The sequence below is a fragment of the Rhinolophus hipposideros genome (assembly GCF_964194185.1).
Source record: "Rhinolophus hipposideros genome assembly, chromosome: 8".
NCBI classification, from domain to species: Eukaryota; Metazoa; Chordata; class Mammalia; order Chiroptera; family Rhinolophidae; genus Rhinolophus; species Rhinolophus hipposideros.
In genome coordinates, this window is record NC_138054.1 from 68,087,358 (window position 1) to 68,111,339 (window position 23,982).

Below are 23,982 nucleotides of genomic sequence, written 5' to 3' on the forward strand. Positions count from 1 at the left end.
GGCCTGGTGCCTTGCCCAGCAGAGGTTCCTGTTTTAGCATATAGCCCACATGCAACCTAACCATTTGGAGCCCAGGCCGTGTCAGTTTAGTAATCTGAATACCAGCCCTGAGAGAAGACAGGGGCTGACCTAGTGTAGGAGTCAAGGATTGCGACAGTTCACTGGAGCTGGAACCTGCCCTTGAAAATCTCTTCCTGCTTGCTCAGCTCCAGAGCAGGGGGATGGGGAAGTGGGGAGGGTAGAAGTCCCCTCTCTGCCTCACTCCCTTTGGACTGAGTCTGACTGCTACTACTCCTGGGCTCCCCAGGGCCCACCTCTGTGTACACCTAACACCCTCTCCATCAGCAAGCAAATCCCCCGAGACCTTCCTGGTCTCTGGAGCTGCCTGGGTGCCCTCTCTCATTGACCTGCCCCTTCTTCAAACCTGCTTCTCCATCGTCCCCCAGACACTTCCTGATCCATGGATCTGGCCCCTGCTTCTGCCTCTTCCACTTATGCCAAGGCCTCTGTGACCTTGTGATTGCACATTTTCCTCTTAGAGCCCCTGGACTGCTGATCAAGCCCTTGTTCTTGGCCCTCTCTGATCTTGGCCCCTGGTGCTCCATTTTTGCCTGAGTTTCCTTCTCCTTCCCCGAGTTTCTCTGGCTGTTGTTCCCCTGGCTTCTATGCTGGATTCTCCTCCTTCTTGCTCTGCACTAGCTCCTTGAGTTATCTCATGTACCCCATGGCTTCAGCTACCAGTCCCCAAATCTCTACGCCTGCTTATTCATTGGCATTTTATTCTAAATGTGACGGGAAGCCTATGGATGGTTTTAAGCGGAAGTGACACGAACTGACTGACATTTTAAATCTTGCTTTCCTCCACCTCCCTGGCTGTTCCTTCCCTGTCTCCTCTGACAGCCCTTTCTCTTCTGCTCTACGTCTAAATCTTGGAGTTTCTCTAGACCAGTCATTCTCATTCTCAAAGGGGTGATTTTCCCCCCAGTGAACACTTGGTGTTAGCTAGAGCCATTTTTAATGGTCACAACTGGGGCAGGTACTACTGGCCTTTAATGGGTAAAGGCCAGGGGTGCTGCTAAACATTGTACACTGCACAAAAGAGCTCCACACAACAAAGAAGTTTCCAGTCCCAAATGTCAATAATGCTGAGATTAAGAACCTCTTTACTAGATTAGCACTGTCCAATTGAAATAGAATGGGAGTTGCGCATACAATTAAAATTCTTCTAGCACCCACACTAAAAGCACTAAAAAGAAAACAAGCGAAGTTAATTTTAATAACATATTTTATTTATCCAAGATGTTGAAAATATCATTTCAACACGTAATCAATATAAAAAATATTAATGCGATCTTTTGCTTTCTTTATTTTTTACAACATTCTGGTGTGTGTTTCATACTTATTACACATAATAATTCAGACCAGCCACATTTCAAGTGCTTAGTAGCTGCATGTGCCTTGTGACTATTGCATTGATGGCACAGCTTTAGGCCCAGTACTAGACAGTGTAGCCTCATGTGTAAGAGCTATATAAAGTAAGAAAGCCTAGTGATTTGGCTCTGGAACCAAATTACCTTGTTAAATTCCAGCCCTTCCATTTACTACCTGCCCCTCTTAGGGAGAGTTCGCCTACCTCTCTGTGCCTTTGTTTCTCAATTGTAAAGCAAGGATGATAATAACGTTACTATTCTCTACAGTGGTCAAGGATTAAATGAGGTTATACCTACAAAACAGTTTCAGGTGTTACAGTCAGCGCTTACCAAACGTTAACTATTTAGTTAGGCCTCTCTGTCTCCATCCACACTTTCTAGGGAATCCATCCTTTCCCATAGCTTTAAGTGCCACCTAACGATGTCTAAATTGAAATACCCAGCTTAGACCTCTTTTTGGAGCTCCAGACCCCCTATCTAACTGTGCCCCCCATTTTGATGACCTGTGCCATTTCACACGAACATACCCACAACAGAGCCCTTGACCTTCCGGTGCAAATCTGCTCCACTGCCAGTCCGTCTCAGTCAGTCGCACAGGGCAGATACCTGGGAGACATGGTTGATTTCTGCCTTCCCGGGGACTGCAGAGTACATGGATTGTGCAACCTCTATGTTGCTTGAGGTTTCCCCTCCACTAGGATGTGCCCACAGAAGTCATGCGAGTGCTGAACACATTCAGAAGCGTACATAGGTGTGGCTGGGGTGACCCCCAGGGCCTCCCGAGGAGGCACAGGCTGTGGGTACCGACTGCTCATGCCAGCTGTGGATCAGCATGGTTGTTAACTTGGCCAAACTGTTGTGTCTGTGGACATGTGTGGAAGGAGCATAGGAATGTTCTTTCCCACCATCATAATCTAGTGTCCCCAAGAAAGTCTTGCTGTAGGGGTGAAAGTGCAGTCATTCTCAGACGACCAGCTCCATTCTGCAAATGAAGAGGTGGCTTCCTCTGGGTCCTGGTGGGTGAGTCAAAGGGAAGGACTTCTCTGACCCACCACATGAAGCCTGCCTTCCCAACTCCTCCTCCCTGTGCTTCCCCCTTCCTAGATGCTCCCATGTGCTTCTTCCCCAGGTACTGGCCCATGAGGATGGCAGGTGAATCTCTGAGAATCTTCTGTGAGTCCCCTCTCTAGGGGCAGGGCAGCTGGAGACCCCACTGAGTGAACAGTTTGGTCTGTTGGAGGGAGGCTGGAAGGTGCCTCTCTGCCCAACTTTGAAGGCCCTGCCTCAGCTTCAGAAAGCCCTTTTCTGGGGCCCTTGGCCTCCTTACAGCTCTGCCTCTGGTACTGGGAACTGACTCCCAGAGACAGCTCTCACCACCACCACCACCACCACCCACTTAGGCCTTCAGGAACTTTGGTCAGAGCCCATCCTGCCCAAGTGGTGCAGCCACAATTTCAGCAGCCCCTTTTGGAGATGACAGCCGCCTTTCACAGGTCTGACCGCCCTGACCCCATCCCGACACCCCCCCTCCCCCCACCCACATTCCACTTGCTTTCGACTCCTGTGGGAGAAGCTGCTGTGGGATTTTTGTGGAGGATCAGGCCACAGCCATCCGCACCAACCTCACCAAACCCGACATGTCCTCAGCCCCCACAACCCCAGAAGGCAGGAGCCTGCGGGGTCGACCTTTGCAGAAGCTGGGGCATCGCTGAGCGGCGCCTCCACGGATTGGCAACGTCCCGGGCGAACTAGTGACAGACGGAGACCCCTGGCTTCCCCGGGAGGCCTCCAAGGGCACCTGCCCAAGGCCACCCAGCGCGCGGTGGCCGAGGCGGCGGAGCAGAGCCGGACCTCCCAGCCGTCGGTGGGAGCGGCGACCGCCCGAGGCCTTCCCACGGCTCCGCCTGCGCGTCACCGCGGGGGCGAGGGGGCGCCGGGCCGCCCGGGGCTGCCGCACAGGAAAGGGCCCTGGGAAAGGGCGGTGGCAGCGCCCCCGAGGCGGGGCCGGGGCGGGGCCGGGGCGGGGTGGGGCCGACTTTCCGGCTGGGAGCCCGCAGCGCTGGGCTGAGACCTGGCAGCCTAAGTTCGCAATGAAGCGGCCCAGGGAGCCCAGCGGCTCCGACGGCGAGTCCGACGGACCCATCGACGTGGGCTGCGAGGGTGAGCTTAGGTAAGGACTGCAGTGGGGGGCTGGGTGCGCCCACGGGCTCAGCGACCTCGGGGACTAGTCCTCGATGCGGCTTCGGGAGACGCAGGTGTGGGCGACGGCCCGCAGACGTGTGTGGGGTGGGGTGGGGAGGAGCGGTGCAGTGTGTGTCGTTACACGCGCGAGTGCCTGGGGTCCTGTGCGCCCTTGGCCATCTAGGGCTTGGGATGGACGTAGCGTTCAGCTGGTGGGTCTGAAGTCCAGCTGTAATCTCTTTCTGTCGAAGCGCCCGGGTGAGGCTATTGGCAAGGAGTTTTCCCTAAAGCTCTTAGGGAAAAACCTCATAGACTGTTGGCTCTACACCCCCTGTCCGGAATCCGCTGACTATGCAGAATAACCATACTTTCCCAATTTTTACCCGGACTTGGGTGCCACTTGGCATATAGTACACAAAAAGCTTCCAGGGGAAGAAAGTCTCCCCTGCCTTGAGCAATTTGGACTTTGGAATTAACGTTCTGGTATTGAAGAAAATAATAGCTGACTTGCCCGTGGTCAGTGCAAGAGCCTAGGCTCCAATTCCAGTGCTCTTTCTACTGCACCACCCTGCTGCCAGTGTCTTTCCGCGTTGGTAAACGTTCCGACCTGCTTCAAACCTGTAGAACAAACTGCACACGTATAGTGCTGTTTTCCAGTTCTGTGGACAACCTATGCTTCAGTTCCCTCACCTGTAAAATGGGTGTAAATAACAGAACAGACTTCATGGGAATATTGGGAAAATCAAACGAGATAGCATATGTCAAGGGTTTAAGACAGGGCCTAGCACTTAGCACATAATTAGTGTCACGCACCCAACACGTGATGCTCAGAAAACTGAAAGAGCTGCAAGGGCTAATTGGGAGTCTACAGGCCTGGCTCCCAGCCCCAATATGCCACCAACTCACCATGTGAGCTTGGGCCATTGCTTTCCCTATGTGAGCCTGTTCCCTCAGTAGTAACATTAGGGAGGAGAGGGAGTAAGAAAAGGAAGGCTCTCTAATCTGTCCTGACTCATCCAAACTTGACTCTCTAGAACATAATTAGAAGGGGAGTTCAGTTCATTCTTAGGGATATTGTTGAGGGCATTTCATAATTTCAGTGATCTCCAGTTTTCTGAGACCAGGGGGTCCTGCCTGAATCATAAATCCTAGTAAAATGCCACCAGCTTTCAATTATTTATAGCTTATAATAGGAGGTAAGGCAATAGATGTCTCCCTTGCATGCTTACATTAGGTTTTGGGGTATCTAATACAATTTCCTATGCAACTTAGTAGGCTTTATAATTGTTTAGCAGAAACTGCTCTTTAGAGAAGCAATCCTCTGAGTCTGTGTCTGCTGGGAGCAGGGGAAGGGGCCAACACCATGTGATGGATACTGGAGAGGGGTCTCAAATTCAATGTCATTGGGTATTCATGAATCAGAAGCATGAAATTGATGCCAGAGAGCTAGGCTGATCAGAGTTGGCTTCTGTCTTTTAAGAATTTGCATCCTGGCCAGTGATCAGCCAGGTCACACAAAGACCATGGACAGCATGGAAGAAACAGAATGTGGGTTGTGAGGGCACCCAAGCAGGGAGAGGTCATTTACAGCCAAAGGCGAGAGGGAGGGCTTCTTGAAGGTGGTGGCATTTGGGTTGTAGCCTTAAGGATCAGTGGGCAGTTTTTTCCTATACAGTATTTTGTCCTTTCAGCCAAAGCCCAGTTTTAGAGACTGTCTCAATTCTTAGAGGAGTAGACCCCATCAGAGGAGAGAAAGCAGTTGGACATCTGGCAGAGCTGACTTATAGACTCCTCTTTGTAGCACTCACCAAAGGACCCTCCCCCCGACAGACATCAATACTTCAATTCAGGGAGTGCTGAACGATGCCTGCTGTGGCCCAGACCCTGGGCTGGGTGTGGGGGGCCCAGATGTATCCTGCTCAGCCTCTGCCCCCAGGGAACTCTCAGAGAAGAAGAGCTTCGTGTACAAAGACAGCCAGATAAACAGTGGCAAGGGCCATGGGACTGGGGCAGCCAGCCTCCCTGGGGTCAGAGGCAGGGCATGAACCCCCCACACTCAAAGATGTGAGAGTAAATAGCAGAGTGTGTTCCATGTCACTGTGGGCATATGCCTGGTGGTGGTATCCTGCCCCATCCGTGGGAATTGCTCACTGAGTTCCTATCTGAACCCAGCCTCCTGACATGTTGGGGCCCAACTGAGACTATAGCCTTTCCCTTCCCCCTCTGCAAACATTTAATGAGCACCTGTCACATGTCAGGCATTGGGTCAGGGTCTGTGGGTTGTTCCTACATGATTTAAGGCACATGGTAATCTTTGAAATCACATGGACCTGGGTTTCACTCTCACCACCATTAACTTGGGCATTTCGGAACCTCAGTTTTCTCCCTTACAAAATGGGGATGCTAATACCCACCTCACAGGGTGACGCTTTGATGAGGTAATGAACCTAAAGCACATAGCTCCCTGCTTTGGCACAAGGTAACTTCCAATTAATGCTGCTGTCTAAGGGGTTGCCATTCAGTTGGAGGATGCGTGTTCATGAGGGAGCATAATCTAATGAAAAGACTGGAGATTGGACTTTTCATTAGATTGAAAATTGAACTTACTGGGCATGATTCTTAACTCTGTGTCTCTGTTGCTCCATCTATCAAATGATTATTTTTCCTAAATGTGAAATGGCCCCAATAATACTTAACTCACAGGGCTATTGTGCAATAAATGAGACAAGTGAATGTGGATATGCTGTCTAGAACAAAAAGTACTGGCTATGAGATATACAAGATGGGATGATGAATATATGGGGTGCATTCGGAAGAACACTGGTTTAAAAGCAAGTAGACTTGGCTCTAGTTCTGGCATTTCCTCTAATTTGCTGTGTGGCCTGGAACAGATCCCTTCCCCTCTCTGAGTTTCCTCATTTTACCAGTAGGCTCAGTGCTCTCCGAGGTCCCTTTATTGGGGACATTGTGATTCTGCCTTTGGTCTATGCAAAATGAGTGGGATTATCTACAAGGGCTCCACAGGGGAGTTCCCAAGGGGAAACTGAGGATAAGCACAAAGGGTGGTCAAGACTGGCAGCCAGACCACCTAGAAAACTGCCCCCACCCCAAGAGACCACCCCAGAATTCTGGCTGGGGACCATTCAAAGCGCACGGAGCAGATCTTGGTGGTCAACATATCTTCTCTGGGTCTGTGAAAATCTGCCTTATTTTCAGACTCTCAGCCAAGAAGCTCTCACACCTCCTCCCAGAGTCAGGGCCAGATCACAGCCATGAAGCAGCTCAGGCTGAGCTCTCGGGAGCTTTAGGGATAAGGGGACTGGAGGGCCATTCAGACAGACAGGAAATAGGAATTAAGAGGGAAAACAATGATGAATTTGGAGCCAGAAGACATGGATTCCCATGCTGGCTTTGCTCCTTAGCAGCTGTGCAGTCTGGGCAAGCTGCCTTAGCTTCCCAAGCCTCAGCATCCTCATCTGTAAAATGGGGCTTTTGTTAGGCTCACAGGAGGGCAATGTACATAGTGATGCCAAGAAAACTGTAAAGTGAGGTTTTCCTGTGGGATAGGGAATGGGGTCAGAGCGGTAATACTGCAGAGATCAAGGGGCCAGGAGACTGGAAAAAGGGATGGCAGAGCCACCTGCCCTGAAAGGGGCGCGTCAGCCTCCAACAGATGGTCCCTGAGGAGGGATCAAGCTGAGAGGCAGTGACGTGTGCAATGCTAACCCAATACCCCTAGAGACGCCTTATCCAGCCTGGGGGAACAAAGGCCGGTTTCTTAGTATACCTTGGCTCTCGGGGCTTGTCCCGAGTGAAGCTTTGTAAACAAGCTGCCCTACAGATCTCAGGATCTGGCCATCTGATCCCTGGACCTAGCTTGCTGGGCCATCCCTCCCAGGAGCTTTCACTGGTCTCTTACCAGCCCTTCTTGTCCAGATATTTGAATGGAGATACCCTTTTCCAGATGTAGCTGGACAACGCCAGCGGTGTAACAGCAGGATTTGACAAATGTTGAACTGGTTTCTCCTGCAACCTTCTCTCTTTGAGCAGTTGATAAAAATGATCCAACCTCTGACACCAAGAGGGAAATCACGGGGGCTGGGACACTCCGGGTGAGCCACATACACCCCCATTTCACAAAAGCCTAGGACATGGATTTTTGTGGTGTCACCTCTCAGTTCCCCAGTAATGCCAAAGATGAGGGCAGGAGAAGGGAGCTCAGCCATGAGCTCTGCCATGTGCCACGCACTTGCCGAGTACAGGGATTACAATAATGAATGAGATAGACATGGTGCATGGCCTCATGGGGCTTACAGACTTGTTGGAGAGAGAGAGAGACATTAATCAAATAATCATGTAAAGATGAAGCAACAAACGGGTCTAACTGCTGTGAGTGCAGGATGCTGACAGAGAGTAGAGTGGGGGATACCTAGTGTAATGGGGAATGTTGGAAAAGGCTCCCCCAGGAAGGTGACATTTGAGTTGAGACCCGAAGGGCGGTATAAGTTACTCGGCAAGGGGCTGGGGCTTGGGGGTGGTGTTGAGATGGGGTACACCAGAGAATTCTAGGCTAGGGGAACAGTATGTGCAACCACAGGACAGAGTATATTCAAAGACTGGAGCACATAGTGCAAAAGAGAGTTCAGTCTAGGAGGTTACAGGGACCAGCTGAGTCACGTGAAAGATGGTGACCTTGATCCTAAAATCATTGGGAAGCCTCTGAAGAGTTTTAAGAGAGTGACAAGATTAGATTTGCATTTAAACCATCACTCTGCCTGCTTGTAGTGGGTCACAAGGGAGCAAAGGGACCCAACAATAGACTCTTGCTGTTGTCCAGATGAAAGATGATAGAGCCGGCCGGGTCCTGAGAGCAGCAGTGGAGAGGAGGACAAGTGTGAGATGTGTTCCAGACATGGAACAGGCAGGTTTTGACAAGGTGGGGTGAGGACTCAGGAGGAATCAAAGATGGTGGCCAGGTGCCGGCCTTGTGGAATTGGGAGACCGAGTGGCTTGTCTGAGATGGGAACCCAGGGGCAAGAGGAGAAATGTGAGCTCATGGGTTCCTGTTCAGATGTGTGGCTTTTTGCATTTGAAATGACAGAGGAGTCACCTTGTATAAGGTTATTTGTTGATGTGTTGTCTGCCCATGGGAGCTGAGCCTCTGGAGGGTGGGGCCTGGCTGACCCATGCAGTCCAGCCCTGGCCCTGAATGGCACCTCCCTGGTGTGGGCCAAATGAAGGATCCTCTGTGCACCCCAATTAATCCTTTCCATTTCAAAAGCAGGAAACAGTTAAGAGGGCGAACAGTGGGGCTGGGGAGGATTTCGGTCAGTCTGGGCAGGAAAACCCGAGGGCTGACTGAGCCTCTTCCCTGTGATGCGAACTCCTGGCGTGCAAGCAAATATCCGTCCTTTAGCCAGGCCGATGTGAGGCAGGGCTGAGGCCTTCTCAGGAGGCCAAGTCAGTGTCCCCAGAGTCCGAGAGTGGCCTGTGACCGGGTTGCCGCTCCCCCTCGCCCCCAGCCGTTCTGCGTGGGAGGCGGCGGCAGCTGCAACCCCAGCGGAGGGCGGGCGGCCGGCGCGCCCGGCCCGTGGGAAGCGGCGGCATCTGCTCTTTCCACGCTCGTTCCCAGCGGCTCCCTCTGAAACCCAACCCGCCGGCCGGCCCCACCGCCGCTGGCCCGTGCCCTCGCCGCCCCGCCTGGGGATCGGGTTGCAGGAGCCAGAGTGGCCAGCCGCGGTTCCCGACGCCCGCCCTCAGGCCGGCCTCAATAAAAAAGAGGGGCATGGGGCAGGGGCAGGGGCGAGAGCCAATCACCCCCACGGCCCTAGCCGCCCTTGGGCAGGAAACAGAGTGCAAGGGAGGACTTGGCCCCGGGAGAAATGGGCCCCGGGGAGAAGGGGAGAGAATGTGTCTCTCCCACGCCTGCCCTGCACCTCCTGCCAGCTTGGGAGACCACAGCCACCCAGGAGGGGGCTGTACCAGCCTATGAGGTCACCCCAGGCCAGGGAGATGGTTCCCCCAGCTCTGAAAAATTTGCCTTTCTCTTCCTCTCCAGCCAGATGGCCAGGCCACTGTCCACCCCCAGCCCTTCACAGATGCAAGCCAGGAAGAAACGCAGAGGGGTGAGTGTCTGGCAGACTTGCCCAACAGAGGTTTATTCGGGGGTTTTTAAGGACCTGGCCTGGGGAACCCTGGTCAGAAACATCACCCCAAGCTAGACTGCCTGAGTTCAAATCCTGGCTCTGCCAGTAGCTAGGAGGGGTGACTTTGGGCCAGACCCTTAACTTCTCTATGCCTTATTTCAACTGTGTAATTGAAATAATGATAGGACCTACCTCAAAGTGTTGTTTTGAAGATTACGTGAAGTAATGTAACATACTCAGAACAGTACCTTATATACAATTAGCCATTATTATTTCTTCCAGCCTTCATCCTCTTCTCACAGAGCCCAGAACTTTCCTTTTCTTTTTGTGTGCTGAAGGGTGAGTAAGGGGAACAGAGGAAGGAGGCCCCCTTTCTGCCGTCGGCCGTCTAATCGCGGGCCCTCTTTTCCCCCAAGACGCAGCTGTGCTTCTGTGCTGAGAGCCCAGAGACCTGGGACCTGGCAGAACCACCCTGCCACTCACTGATCATAAAACCTGAGGCAGCCGTGGCCGGTTAGCTCGGTTGGTTAGAGTGTGGTGCTAATAACACCAAGGTTGCTGCTTCGATCCCCGCATGTGCCACTACAAGCTGCGCCCTCCTTAAGAAAAGAAAAACCTAGGCAAATCACTTCTATCCAGCCTCATTTTCTTCACTGATAAAATAGGGGTCATAATTTCTCCCTGCGATCAGTATTCTGCTCCCAGTATTGTGAGGTGAGAATGGGATAGTGTGAATAAAAGGCCTTTGCAGCTGGAGAGGACAACGCCTGTGACTTCTCAGACCTCATGACCCAGAAACTGAAGGGGTACCACTAGCCCAGCAGGGACCTCCAGGGCCTTTTTCAATGCTTTGGCTGATGACCCTGTTCTGATTGGTTGGTGCCCTGCTGTATCCGTGGTCAAACATTTTAAAGGTCCCCCCTACAGATCGAGACAAGAGATCTGAATTCTACTTCCAGCGTTGCACATCCTTGCTGTGTGACCCTAAGCAAATCACTGCCCTTCCGTGAGCCTCAGTTTCCTCCTCCATAAAGTAAGAATAGATTTATCTCTCCCACAGAATTATTGTGAAGGGAAAATAGGAGTCAGTGTCCATCAAGGCACATTGGAAACTGTACCTCCACATAACTTCTTGTCATTGTTTTTTTAGATCATAGAGAAACGGCGTCGGGATCGCATCAACAGCAGCCTTTCTGAATTGCGGCGCTTGGTCCCCACGGCCTTTGAGAAGCAGGTATGTGCCATTGCCGATTGTGCTAGAGGAAATCAGCTGTTGGCGTGGCAGATGAGGTTCATGTCACATGGCATCCCTATTGATAGGTAGCAGCTGTGATATCATTTACTGATATCTGTCACTGGCCAGGGATAAGGGGAATGAAAATGTATACTTCCTGACGTGTCTCAGGTGTTGTGGCTTATGTCCATCATCCCATTGAATTGAACCCTCAAAGTGATCCTGAAGGGTAGGGATTATTAATGCCTGTTGCACAGGTAAGGAAACTGAAGCCCAGAGAGGTGAAGTAATTTATACTGGGTCACACAGCTACCGTGTTTTCCCGAAAATAAGACCTAGCTGGACTATCAGCTCTAATGCGGCTTTTGGAGCAAAAATTAATATAAGACCCAGTCTTATTTTACTCTAAGACCAGGTATAATGTAATATAATACCGGGTCTTATATTAATTTTTATATTAATGTTTTATTAATTTATAAAATATTAATTTTTTGCTCAAAAAGCTGATTGTCCAGCTAGGTCTTATTTTCCGGGAAACACGGTAGTAAATAGCAGAGCAGAACCGGAACACAGAACTCTAAGATTCTTATTCCTCTGCACGACTGACATTTCCAGAGCTATTTGAAAGTGGAACAGGGTGTTTAGGGAGAGAGCACTCTGCCATTGAACACGTTGGGGTGGAGGGACCACAGTGGGAAGTCAGACAGTTGAAATGATCAGACAGCCTCAAAGATTCTTACCCTGTGCTCCAAGGCATGTCCATAGGTCATGTGCCTTCCTTATGCTGGTGAGAACAAGTCAGTCATTGCACAGACATTCACTAAAAGCGTCACAAGACCAGCCATAAACTAGACCTGCTACCTGCCTTCAAAGACTCTCACGGAGAGCCTGACCCTCCTCTTTCACCTGGGAGCCCAGGTGATTCTGGAGGCTTAGAAAACATTCTCAAGAGACAGAATAGAGGAAGGCAAGTGCTTTGGGGGTAAGTTGATGAGCTAGATCTTGGTGTGGTAAATGTGAACCTGAATCCCCAGTACAGCTGGTCTAGGAGATGGATGGGTATGCAGGAGTGGCATTCTGGTGATGAAGCCACAGAGCTAACGAGACCCTCTGGGGAGAGTGTGCTAAGTGAGAAAAGCGAGCCAACACCCACTGGTGACACCACCATTTTAAGGGACAGGCAGAGCAAGAGGCAAGGTGAAAGGAGAACCAAGAAAAAGTGGTGTCATGGAAGTCGAGGGAACAGGAGTTTCAGGAGGGATGGTTGGCAGTGCAGTGGACAAATGGACTAACATGAGAACTGAAGAGAATCTATTAGATTTGGAAACCTTGGCCAAAGCAGAAGCCCAACTCAGGCAGTGGTGGGGTGGGAGGAAGATGAGAAAATGGAAACAGTGAGTGCTGATGACACTGCAGGGGAGGTGAGTGACCGAGTTCAGCTGGAGGCCTTCACTCTTCTGTCTCCCCTACACACAGGGCTCTTCTAAGCTGGAGAAAGCTGAGGTTCTGCAGATGACGGTAGATCACTTGAAAATGCTCCACGCCACAGGTGGGACAGGTACTGATGCTCTCCTCTCCTGGGAGTCATTCATGCAGCCGATATTTGGGGGCTGGGCTCTGGGGATACACTGGGGAGCAAAGTAGACATGGTCCCTGCTCTCATGGAGCTCACAGTCTATAGAGAGACTGAAGCAGATCCAGGTGGAACCTTCACAAAGGTTGTCTCTCTTCTTTGTTCGGCATCTCCCTCTCCACTCTCAGTGTCTCCATTTGTCCCAACCCTTTCCTCAACCCCACTCCTTCCAGCCTAGACCTTGGAGGAGCTCTTCTCCAACAGACTGTTACTATTCATGCCACCCACCCCAGGGCCTCATTAAGCATTCGCCTAAATGAGCTCATTCTCACTGGAATCCCAGTAGAAGGGGCCTGCTTGAGATTTTTAGCCACAGATGGTTGGTCCACTGGTCTTGCCTTCTGGGCTGTTGTGTCCTAGGCAGTCCTGGGGTGATATGGGTGCTCGCAGCTCAGTGGAGATCAGTTGTGGGCTTGTAGTGGAATACAAACATCACTCCTTCCATTATTTTGAGCTAGTCTGTTACAATGAAGTCATGGAACTGTGGCTTTAAAAAGACTTCCGGACAAATAGAAATTTTGTCTACATGACGCCTCTCTGTGTATTTTGGCGATTTCACAATTGGGAAACATTGAAAGCTCCACAGACTTTGCCACAAAGACCCAAGTCCTTAAATCTTGACTTCCTCCCTTTGGAGGGGACGGTTGCATTTTAAGTGGCTTAACCTGGTGCTTCTCCATGTGTAGCAATATCATCTGGGGCAGGCAAAGTGGTAGGTTGCACCCGGAGATTCTGATGCAGTATATGTGGATTGGAGTGTAGGAATTGGCAAGATCAGCAAGCTTCTCCGATGACCCTCATGCAGTTGGTCACTTGGAGAACTTCTGCCAGAGGAACGCATGGCCAACAGTAGAAACTTCTCTCTCTAATCAACCAGTGGGGTAGATATTTCAAACTACATTTGTGGTCACCCAATTAAAAGAAAAATCGTGACTAATATTTGGGCAACATTTTATCATTTCCAAATGCTTTGACTACTGTTATCTCATTTGGTTCTCACAAGAACCTCATGAGTGGGGTTGCTGTCTTCCCCATCTTCTGGCTAAGGGTTAAAGGGAAAACAGAATTGTGGTTGAGAGCACACTGGCTTTGGATTTGAATCCTGGCTCCACTACTTACTACTTTCATGACCTTGGACAAATGATTTAACTTCTCTATGCCTCAGTTTCCTCATCTCTAAAATGGGAATAATAAAAGGATTTTTATGAAAATTAACTTAGATAATGCAAATTAAGTCCTTAGTTAGAACTCAGCAAATGCTACTTCACAACAACAGCGAACACAGAAGATGAAGGGATTTCCTCCAAGTCAGCACAGCTAAGTAGACAGCAGAGCCTGTGCCCTTGCTCCCACGGAGGCCTGACTCCAAACATCATTCCCTGCCCAGCTGTCCCTCTGGAGGTCCTCAGTCTTGAACCAGAGACCAGGGATTTGCTGCCGTAGTCATGAAGTTGTGCTCACCCGGGCTTTTCTGGCTCTGCCCAGATAGTGCTTAAGAGAAGGGCAGGTGTAAAGAGGCAGTGAGAATACATCTGTGGGCAGTCCACATGGGCATTCCTCACTGAAATCATCCAGAGAGTGTCCCCAGCCTCATGGCAGCAGCGGAAGACCAGAGTAGGCGCCTGCTTTCCAGTCTGCCCTTTGGGCTGGGGGACAAACTGAATTTCCTATAGGGGCCCAGCCAGTAGCATAAATGATAGCTAACCTTTAATGTACTGAGCATTTCTGTGCACCATTTCATTTTCCCCCTCACAATTCTATACAGCAGGTATTATTCTATGCCATTTTATAGCTAAGGAGATTGAGGTATAGAGAGATTGAGAAACCTGTTCACCACCAAGCAGCTAATGAAGTGGCAGAGCTGGGATTTGAACCTCCAAAGACCTCAGGCTTCACTGCTACACTATGCTGCCTTCTCCAAGGAGTCTCCCATCATCTGCCTGCATTGGCAGGCAAGACTGTTTGCACTTCCATGGACACCACCCTTTGACACCTGGCAAGTGTCTACTTAAATGAAGTATTCTTGATTGCAAAGTTTCTTCTTTGCATTAGTCATGAATTATGCTGAACACAATATTCTACATTTTATAATGCTTTATAATCTAGTGAACTCATTTGATTCTAACAAACCCCCTCTACCCGAGTAGGGATGATGATTCCCACTTTACAGAAGGGAAGACCAGCTCAGAGAGGTGAGGTGACATGCGCAAGGTCACACAGGGAGTGAGTGGGGGAGGTAGGTCCAGACCTCAGACAGTCTGCCCCCAGACTCAATGCATGCCCCCCACCAGGTGTGCCCTCATCATGCCTCACTTTGCAGGATTCTTTGATGCCCGAGCCCTGGCAGTTGACTTCCGGAGCATCGGTTTCCGGGAGTGCCTCACCGAGGTCATCAGGTACCTGGGGGTCCTGGAAGGGCCCAGCAGCCGTGCGGACCCCGTCCGGATTCGCCTTCTCTCCCACCTTAACAGCTATGCGGCTGAGATGGAGCCTTCGCCCTCGCCCTCTGGCCCCCTGGCCTTCCCTGCCTGGCCCTGGTCCTTCTTCCACAGCTGCCCAGGGCTGTCAGCCCCAAGCAGCCAGCTCTCCATCTTAGGAAGAGCTCCCGGCCCTGTCCTCCCCAGCGCCTCCTCTCTTGCTTATCCCATCCCAGCTCTCCGAACCACTCCTGTGCGCAGAGCTGCTGGCACCATCCTGCCAACCCGGAGGAATTTGCTGCTCAGTCGAGGGGCATCTTCCACCCGGAAGGCCCGCCCTCTGGAGAGGCCAGCTGTCCCTCTGCCCATGGCCTCCAGCGGCAGAGCTGGCAGGAGCAGCCACATGGCACCCCTCCTGCGGTCTTCCCCCACGCCCTCTGGTGTTGTGGGGTCCCCTGCTTATACAGGTGTTCCTGCCTCCAGGCCCTCTTCCCCAGGGCCAGCTGGGAGGCCCACAGGAGCTGTGCTCTGCCACTCCTGGGTCTCGGAAATCACAGAAGTCGGGGCTTTCTGAGCTGACTTTCCCCTCAGGAGCTCTGAAAGTGACACTGCCTTTTCTGCCCTGCCTCCTGGACCCTCTTCCTTTGGCCCATCTCCTCTTCACAGCTTGCCCCAGTTTGTCCACCCAGCTCTCCTGGAGCTGTTTGGACCTCAGAGGCTCGTGTCACTTCTTACCTGGACAAATGAGCCCTGGGAGAGCCCGAAGAGCTGTACCCAGACCCCTCTCCTGCCCAGTACACATGGGGCAGCAGGCGTGAATCTCAGCTTTGGGAACAAAGCTTTGACCTAAAAGGTATGGTGGCCTGAGGCTGGCTGCTTCCCTAGAGAGATCAGACCCCAACCAGCATCAATGACTGACTGGCCACAGCCTTCCCAGGCTGAGGGGCCAGAGCATGGTGTCTGCCTTGCTTCCTGAGACAGTAATGGAGCATTGTAACAAGGGAACCCTGTCTGCCCCTACCCACCTGTCTTCGGCCCACCCCATCGCAGTGAACCACAGTAAAGACCTGTTGTCCACCACGGCCAAGGCCTGTGGGCTGGGGGCCCAGCAGGGCCTGCTCCTGCCCTCTTTCCAGCTGCAAACACCCACTGTCCAGCTGCCCAGTAGTTCCCCGCTCACAGCTGGGAGGTTTCCTGGCCGCAGTAAGACTCCGCAACAGGGTGTCCTTACCACCATGCCTGGGACAGCTTTCCCAGACAGGAGCCAGGATTGAGCAAAGAGCACCCAGCACCCTGCCTCTCCTACCATCCCCATCCTCCATACCTGTGGTCCCTGTTACGTGCACAGCGTGGAGAGCTGTGTTCCCACGTGATGGCGCCCAGAGAGGCGTCCTCTTGGGATTCAGCACCAGACATTTGTGCTGCCTGCTTTGCATCCGGCCCTCAGAGCCCAGACTGCTAGGACAGCCAAGGGCTGTCAGGCTGGACAAAAATAACTGCGAGGAGGGGCAAGAGGAAGGGCTGTCTGAGGCGGCTTGGCCCTGCAAGGTCACACAGTGGGTCGAGGGCCTGAGAGCCTGTTCACCCAGGATTCCATGCAGCTGCCTCTGCTCAGAGGCCATTTCATTACCCACCTCCAACCCAGGCCACTGTTCCTCTGTCAGAGGGAACAGATAGATGGCTCAGCGACCCTTCCCAATGGAAGAGCCGAGACTGGACAAGATTGGGGCAGACCCAGGACTGACATTCAGAGCAACCAGTGTGCCAGACCTGTTCTTAAAATGCAGAAACACTTCTGTGCTCGTTAGCAATTACCTGCTTCTCCTGAGTGCCCTCCCCAGCCCCCCCCCCAGGTGGCCTTGCCCCCAGGGCCCTGTGCTGGTTAAATGCCTAACAGACTCAAGGCTATAGGGTCCTCCAGCTGGCAATTCGTTCTTTGGTGCTTATTCCACACTGGTTATTAAATACTTTGAATGTCATTCCCGAGAAGGTTCTCTCACCCCCACCCTTAGGTGGAACTACCAGAGGCTGAATCGAGGAGACTCCTTGGGCTCAAAAGTAGAGTTTACAAAAACTCTAGGGAAAAAGGGCCCTTTCAGAGAAGTGGGTCAGAGGGCAGAGATCATTTAAATGACCCAGAAAGCTCTTTTGAAAAGGCAAATTCCTCAAGGAGGCCTAAAGAGCTAAAGTAATCCTTTCACTCCTCAGTGTTAGCTCCATCAGATTGCTGTCCTCCTGGACCCTTCCAAATGTGCAGCGTTGAGGAGAGAGGCCTTCATGTCAGGGAGTGGGTCACTGGCCTGGAGTACTCCTGAGGGAGATAGAGAGACAGGGCAAGGGTCAGCAGGTTCGCAGGAATTGGGAGAGGGGGACAGAGGGAGGTGGCACAAAGCTAAGACCCATTCCACCTTTCTCACAAAAGGCAGGAAGAACTCTTCCTCCTTTTCTTCCTCCTCTTCCTTCCTCTCCTTCTTCCCCTCTTCCTCCCCCTTCCCCTTCTTCCTGCCTGCCCCCCCCCCCCAGGTGGTGGATCAATGTTCCCAGGATACCAGGTCAGTGCTGCAGCCCTCGGGACTTCCTAGCCCGAGCATCCAGCATTTACTCATAGTGGGGCTCTGGGCATCCCGTTTCCATGTTTTCCTGCACCCAACTCCAAAAGAATCTGTTGTATGAGGTAGAAATGGCCCAGAACTTTCAGCATCTTAGTTGATATTGGGTTCATTCTCCCCAAGAGATTGGGGGGGGCGGGGAAGGTGACTGGATGTGTTTTTTTCTCTGGTTGAGGATTTGTATCTTTTGTTTGTATTCCCAAGCCTTTCTGGTGCCTCTGACTCCCACCCCATTGCTGGGGTTGTTGCAGATATCCAATAAAGTTTTTTTTTCCGGTTCTTCTGGAAATCTCTGAGTGATTCTCCTTCTTAGGTTCTCTAGAGTCCACCCACTTCTCTAAACCCACAACCATCCCCTTCCATATGGCCCCCTGGCCATATCGCCTACCTCCCAGGTCACTGCTCTACGTAGGCCTGTCACCTTACCCTCCTCTTGTTTTGTCATCCAGTTCTCAACAGCAACCAGACAGAACTTTAAACATGCAAATAGTATCACTTCAACTCGAGTTTAAAACCCTTACCCAATTACCCTATTATTCCAAAGATAAAATCCAAGCTTTTCCTCTTCTGGTTTCAACCTCACTTTCAGCCTCATTTTTTGCCAATTCCAATCTTGTTCCCTGTGTTTCTGCCACTTTCATTTCCTCAACATTCCAACTGCGTTCCCACCTCCTGGACTTTGCATAGGCTGTTCCCTTGCCCAGAATGCTCTTCCCCTACCCTTTGCATAGCTGAGCTTTTCATACCCTCAGCCTTGTCTTAAATGTCACCTCCCCAGAGAGGACTTCCCTGACTACTGTGTTTGAACAGTTAACCTATCTGAACATCCCTTATTCTTTCCTTTCATAAGGAACTTGCCACTGCACATCTACTTATGTGTGTACTTGTTGGTTGACCGTCTCCCCCACCAACATGTCAGCTTCGTGAGGCTGGGACCATGCCTGATTTGCTATATCCAACACCAAGCACTGTGCCTGACTCCAAGTCGGTGTTCGGTAAACATTTGTTCACTAAGTGAACGGGGGAGGTGAAGAATCTTCCAGACTCAAGCTGTTGAATGGTACAGGCCCTGTCGAGGTGAACCACTCACTGATTTTGGGGGGAGGCTGGAGAGTGAAGTGAGTCAGGGCCAGGGGACTGGAAGTTCTGACCAATGGTGAGGAGGTTCTGGCCAAAGAACAGTGCTAGTGTGCTGGCCGTGGAGTGCACGTGACCGCTGAGAACAGGCAGGCATCCCTGCCAGCAGGTATTGTTCTCCACTCTTGGCCTGCCTCTCTCTGATGGATTTGGCTCACAATGAATCCAACAAACATTTGGGGAGGTCTGCTCTGAGCCAGGCCAGTCATGGCTGAGTCAGAGGTGACAAGGACACTATCACCCTGAGGGTGTGTACCCACTATCTAAGTGACAGTTTGATGAGGTGAGAGTAGAGAAAGAAGTCTGTTGAGAAGGCTGAAGCGTGGTCATGGGGGAGAGGAGCGCTGGGAGGAAGGCTTCCTGGAAGAGCATGAGGAGAGGTATTCTAACAGCAGAGGGAACTGTATGTGCAAAGACCTGGAGACCTCAGCAAGATGAGCTCTGGAAGTTGGCTCCAAGTTGAGTACAGGCCTTTTGCAACAGAGCGAAAAGTAGGCTAGTCTGGGCACTGAAGCCAGACTCCCTGGGTTCAGGCTGTAGCTCTGTCACTTATCAGGGTTGTGGCCTTGGGCAAGTTACTTAACATCCCTGAACTCAACTTTCTTTTCTATAAAATGGGGATGATGCAGTAATGGCTACTGTTAGCTGAGCGTTAACTACGTAGCAGACATTATACTAAATGTTTATCTTGGAATGTCCCATTTACAGATGAGGAAACTGAGCCAAGACACCTAAGATTAGGTGAGACATGAATGGGGTAACACACATAAAGCCCTCAGGACCACGCCTGGGTCATATGAAATGCTCAGCCAGTTGTAGCCATTTGTGTCATTACTAGAAAGAGGCTGGATCCAAATTGTGAAGGGCCTCACTGCCACACAGAGTTTGGGCTTCAGTCCGTAGGCAGTGGAAGCCATGGGAGGTTTTGCCAGGTGAATGCCAAGGTCATACCTTGTTTAAGAAACTCCTGCTTGGGGTGGTGTGCACAGCTGACTGGGATGAGGCTTATTCACACTCAGTTCTACCTATTCATTAGAAACACCTACATGCTTTTTAAAAATGTCAGTGCACCTGTCCCAGAGATAATGATTTAACACGTGTGCGGTGGGGCTCGGGCACCCCATAAGGAGATGTGAAGAAAAGAATCAGGATTTCTTTCCTAGTTAAGGTCAACTTCCATTTAGGAGTTGAACTAGACTCCAGCTTGTGAGGATGAAAAGTGCTGCCACTTTCTGAGAAGTGAAGCAGAAATTAATTGCCACAAGAGCATCTCTGTCCTCCAGCCCCAGCATGCCCTATTCCCCTTCCATGATCTATTTTTGTCCATCTTCGTTATTCATACTAAGAAAAATACAAAATTTTTCTTATTTTGTTTATTGTTGATCTTGCCCCCCCTAGAATGTAAGCTGCAGGAGGCAGAGATGTCCCTCTGTGTGTGTGTGTGTGTGTGTGTGTGTGTGGTTGTCCCATCTTCCGTATCTGCAACAGAAGTGTTAGACCACAGTAGTCGATAAATATTGGTTGAGTTAATAACAGTAGCTCAAATTTATTAAGTACTTATTAAGTGCTAGATGCTGTTCACTTTTCCTGTATCATCTCATTTCATTTTTTTCAATAGTCTTATGAGGTAAATCCTAATATCCCCATAGACAGATGAGGAAACTGAGGCACAGAGCTCTTATGGTAATAGCTGGTATGTGATGGAGCCAGAATTTCAATCCAAATGGTCTGACTCCAGAGACTGAATTCTTAGCCATTTTGCTATGTTGCTCTCAAATGAGTGAATAAAAAAAAGGAATGAAAGAAGAGTAATTTATTGTACCCATACCAGAAACAATGAATTTTGGAATCAGACAGACCTAGGTTAAAAATTCCAGATTTTTCTATGTATTAAAATACATGATTTGGACAAGTTTCTTAACTTCTCTAAATCTCAGGGTTCTCATGGGCAGAAAGGAAAAAAAACCTGCCATTTTATCTACCAAATGTTAGCTATTCTAACCCTTTTATTAGTACATTGTACCCATTCTTGATCCATTACTGCCCTCTAGTGGTCAGTTAAAATAACGACTTTGTAACTGCTATATTAAATACAAAATTCCATAAATGTTGTATAACCCCAAAGCCAGCAGTTTTTACAAATAAAATAGATCGTGGTTCTTGGTTCCTTTAGTCTCCTGGGTCCCATTAATCTTCAGGGACTAAGGGAAGACCAGTCTTCCTCAAAGGGAAACAGAAACAACTAGCCCAGGTGGTTCCCTGCGGGGCAGAATGGCTCCAAAGAAATGATCCTCATGAAAAATAAATTAACCAAACTCCCCACCTGAACAAACACACACAAAAAGGATAACATGTTCAATAGATCACACAGTTGAGTTTTCCAGGCCTTCAAAGAATATATTCTCCCTATGTGATACTTAATTTCATGTGTTAACTTGACTGGATGATGGCGTGCCCAGATATTTGGTCATACATTATTCTGGGTATGTCTGTGACAGTATTTTTGGATGAGATTAACATTTGAAATGATTGCCTGAGTAAGCAAATTGCCCTCCAGAATATAGGTGGGCCTCATCCAATCAGTTGAAAACCTGAATAGAACTAAAAGGCTGAGTAAGAGGGAACTTGGCCTGCCTGACTGTTTGAGTTGGGACATTGGTCTTTTCTGGCCTTCTGAATCAAACTGAAACAGCCAAACCTTCTGGTTTTGGACTGAAACTTACACAATCAGTTCTTCTGGCTCTCAGGCCTTCAGACTCTTCAGCTCTCCTGGGTCTCCAGCTTGCCAACTGTAGATCTTGGGACTTTTCAGCCTCCATAATCATGTGAGCCAATTTCTTAAAATGGTTCTCTCTCTTCCTCTCTCTCTGTCTACACACACACACACACACATCCTATTGGTACTGTGTTTCTGATTAATACACGCTGTTTTTTACAAACTATTATAGGGGATTTTCTAATACTAGTATAACCTTGACATCAAGCCCAGGCAAGGGCAATTAGACGTGAGGACATTATAGAACAAGCTTAGTTATAATTATAGGTGTAAATATCCTAAATAATAAAACAGAAAACTAAATGCATATTATATAAAAATATAGAAATATTTAATACATTTTAGCCAAAAATGCAAGAATGTTTAACACCAGGAAAACAATGCCTATATTCTGAACCTTAATATATTAAAAGACTAAAAGCACCTGGTCGCTTTAATAAATACATAAAAATCATTATATGAAATTAAACTCTCATTTTTTTCTTAATCTTGGCAAAATAAGGTTAGCAGGGTAATACAGCAATCTGATAAGGCTGTTTACCAAATATCTCAACATGATACTTAAGGATAAAACTGTAGCATTCCTGTAAAAACAAAAAAGATAAGAATTCTCTCTATTCACAATTTTACTGGCATTTCTAGCTAATGTAATAAAATAATAGATATAAGAGGTTTAAGAAATAAGAAGGAAGCTTTAACACCATCCTTAATGTATTTGATTTATTTTCTATCTATAATTTAAGGAATCTACTTGCAAAGTATTAAAACTAATAAGAATATTTAACATAATTGCTGAATATTAGATCACCCTACATAAATGAATAGCATTCTTATTGAATGCTTATTAGATTAGCAACAAGAAAATATAATAAAAAAGATACCATTTCCCATAGCAACAAAAATTATCAGGCACCTAGCAAAAAATTACTAGACATTTTCTCAGAAAACTGTAAAACTTTTTTATGTAAAAGAATACAAAATTACACATATTCTTACCATATGATTCAGCAATCGTGTTCCTTGGTATTAACCCAAATGAGTTGAAGATTTATGTCCATTCAAAACCTGCACACAGATGTTTATAGCAGTTTTTTTCATTATTGCCAAAACTTGGAAACAACCAAGATGTCCTTCGGTTGGTGAATGGAAAACTAGTACATCCAGACAATGGAATATTATTCAGCTGTAACAAGAAACAAGCTATCAGGCCATGAAAAGACATGGAAAAAAAAGAAAAGACATGGAGAAAACTGAAATGCATATTACTAAGTAAAAGAAGTCATTCTGAAAAGGCTTTATACTGTATGATTCCAACCATATGATGCTCTGTAAAAGGTAAAACTATGAAGACAATAAAAAGATCAGTGGTTGCCAAGAGGTAGTTGGGGGGAGATATGAATAGGCAGAGCACAGAGGATTTTTATGGCAGCAAAAGTATTCTATATGACACTATAATGGTGGCTACATGTCAATGTACATTTGTCAAAACCCCTAAAATACGCAACACTGAGAATGAACCCTAACGTAAATTGTGGATTTGGGTGACAATGATGTGTCGCCCATTGATTATACCAAATGTACACTCTGGAGTAGGATATGCAGACGTGTAGGGTGTTGATAGTGCAGATGGCTGTGTATGTGGGAGGCAAGGGGTACATGAGAACTCTCTGCTCTTTCCACTCAGTTTTGCAGTGAACCTAAAACTGCTCTAAAAAAAATAAAGTCTATTTTGAAAAACTAAAGGAAGACCTAAATAAATGGAAATATATCATTTATTCACGGATGGGGATACTCAATATGGTAATGATTCCAGGTAACCTGCAAATAAATCTGATTTCAAAACTTCTCCAGTAAAAAATCCTAACAGGGTTTTTCAAGGAACTAGACAAACTGATTCCAAATCCACATGGAAGTGTAAAGATCCAAGAATAGCCAAGAAAATAGCAAAAAGGAAAAGAAGGATGGAAAGCAGGAAGGAAGGACAAACAAACAAACAAACAAAAATAACTAGAAATAGAGGAAATACTAATTCAAATTAGAACCACACAGACATCAAGTAGGTAAAAATTAAAGTCTGATAATAACAAGCGTTGGTGGTAAGGACTTGTGGAAACTCATAAGCTGCCAATGGGGATGTAACTGACACCGCCTCTTAGAGAGCAATTTGACAGTGTTCTGCAAAGTTGTATTCCCTACAACCCAGCAATTACCCTACGGAAATTCTCCCTACATGTGCCCCCAGGAGACATTGTCAAGGCTGTTGGAGGCAGCACTGCTAGTAGAGAAAAATTGCATCACTTCTAATGCTCTCCAGTAGAAAAATTAACTATGCCATGTTCTTCCAATAAAAGAGAACCGAGCAGTTAAAAGAAATGAACCATATGCACATATATCAATATAGTGCTGACTTGAGTCAACA

The 23,982-nt window shown here is 48.7% G+C and overlaps 1 protein-coding gene across 5 annotated transcripts; it reads left to right on the top strand.

Moving 5' to 3' along the window:
• The first annotated feature begins 3,469 nt into the window (after positions 1-3,469).
• HEYL (hes related family bHLH transcription factor with YRPW motif like) lies at positions 3,470-17,945 on the top strand. Of its 5 annotated transcripts, none has more exons than XM_081054669.1 (5): positions 3,470-3,600; positions 9,670-9,736; positions 10,908-10,991; positions 12,468-12,540; positions 14,945-17,936. In XM_081054669.1, the coding sequence occupies exons 1-5, from the start codon at positions 3,521-3,523 to the stop codon at positions 15,613-15,615; spliced, it is 975 nt and encodes a 324-aa protein (XP_080910795.1). In that variant the 5' UTR covers positions 3,470-3,520; the 3' UTR covers positions 15,616-17,936. The 5 variants fall into 5 exon arrangements, with proteins under 5 accessions (XP_080910795.1, XP_080910794.1, XP_080910792.1 ...); XM_081054668.1 differs by having other exon boundaries at positions 3,490-3,600; positions 12,468-12,549; positions 14,945-17,945; XM_081054670.1 differs by lacking the exon at positions 3,470-3,600 and having other exon boundaries at positions 9,428-9,736; positions 12,468-12,549; positions 14,945-15,020; positions 15,278-17,930.
• The last annotated feature ends 6,037 nt before the right edge of the window (positions 17,946-23,982 follow it).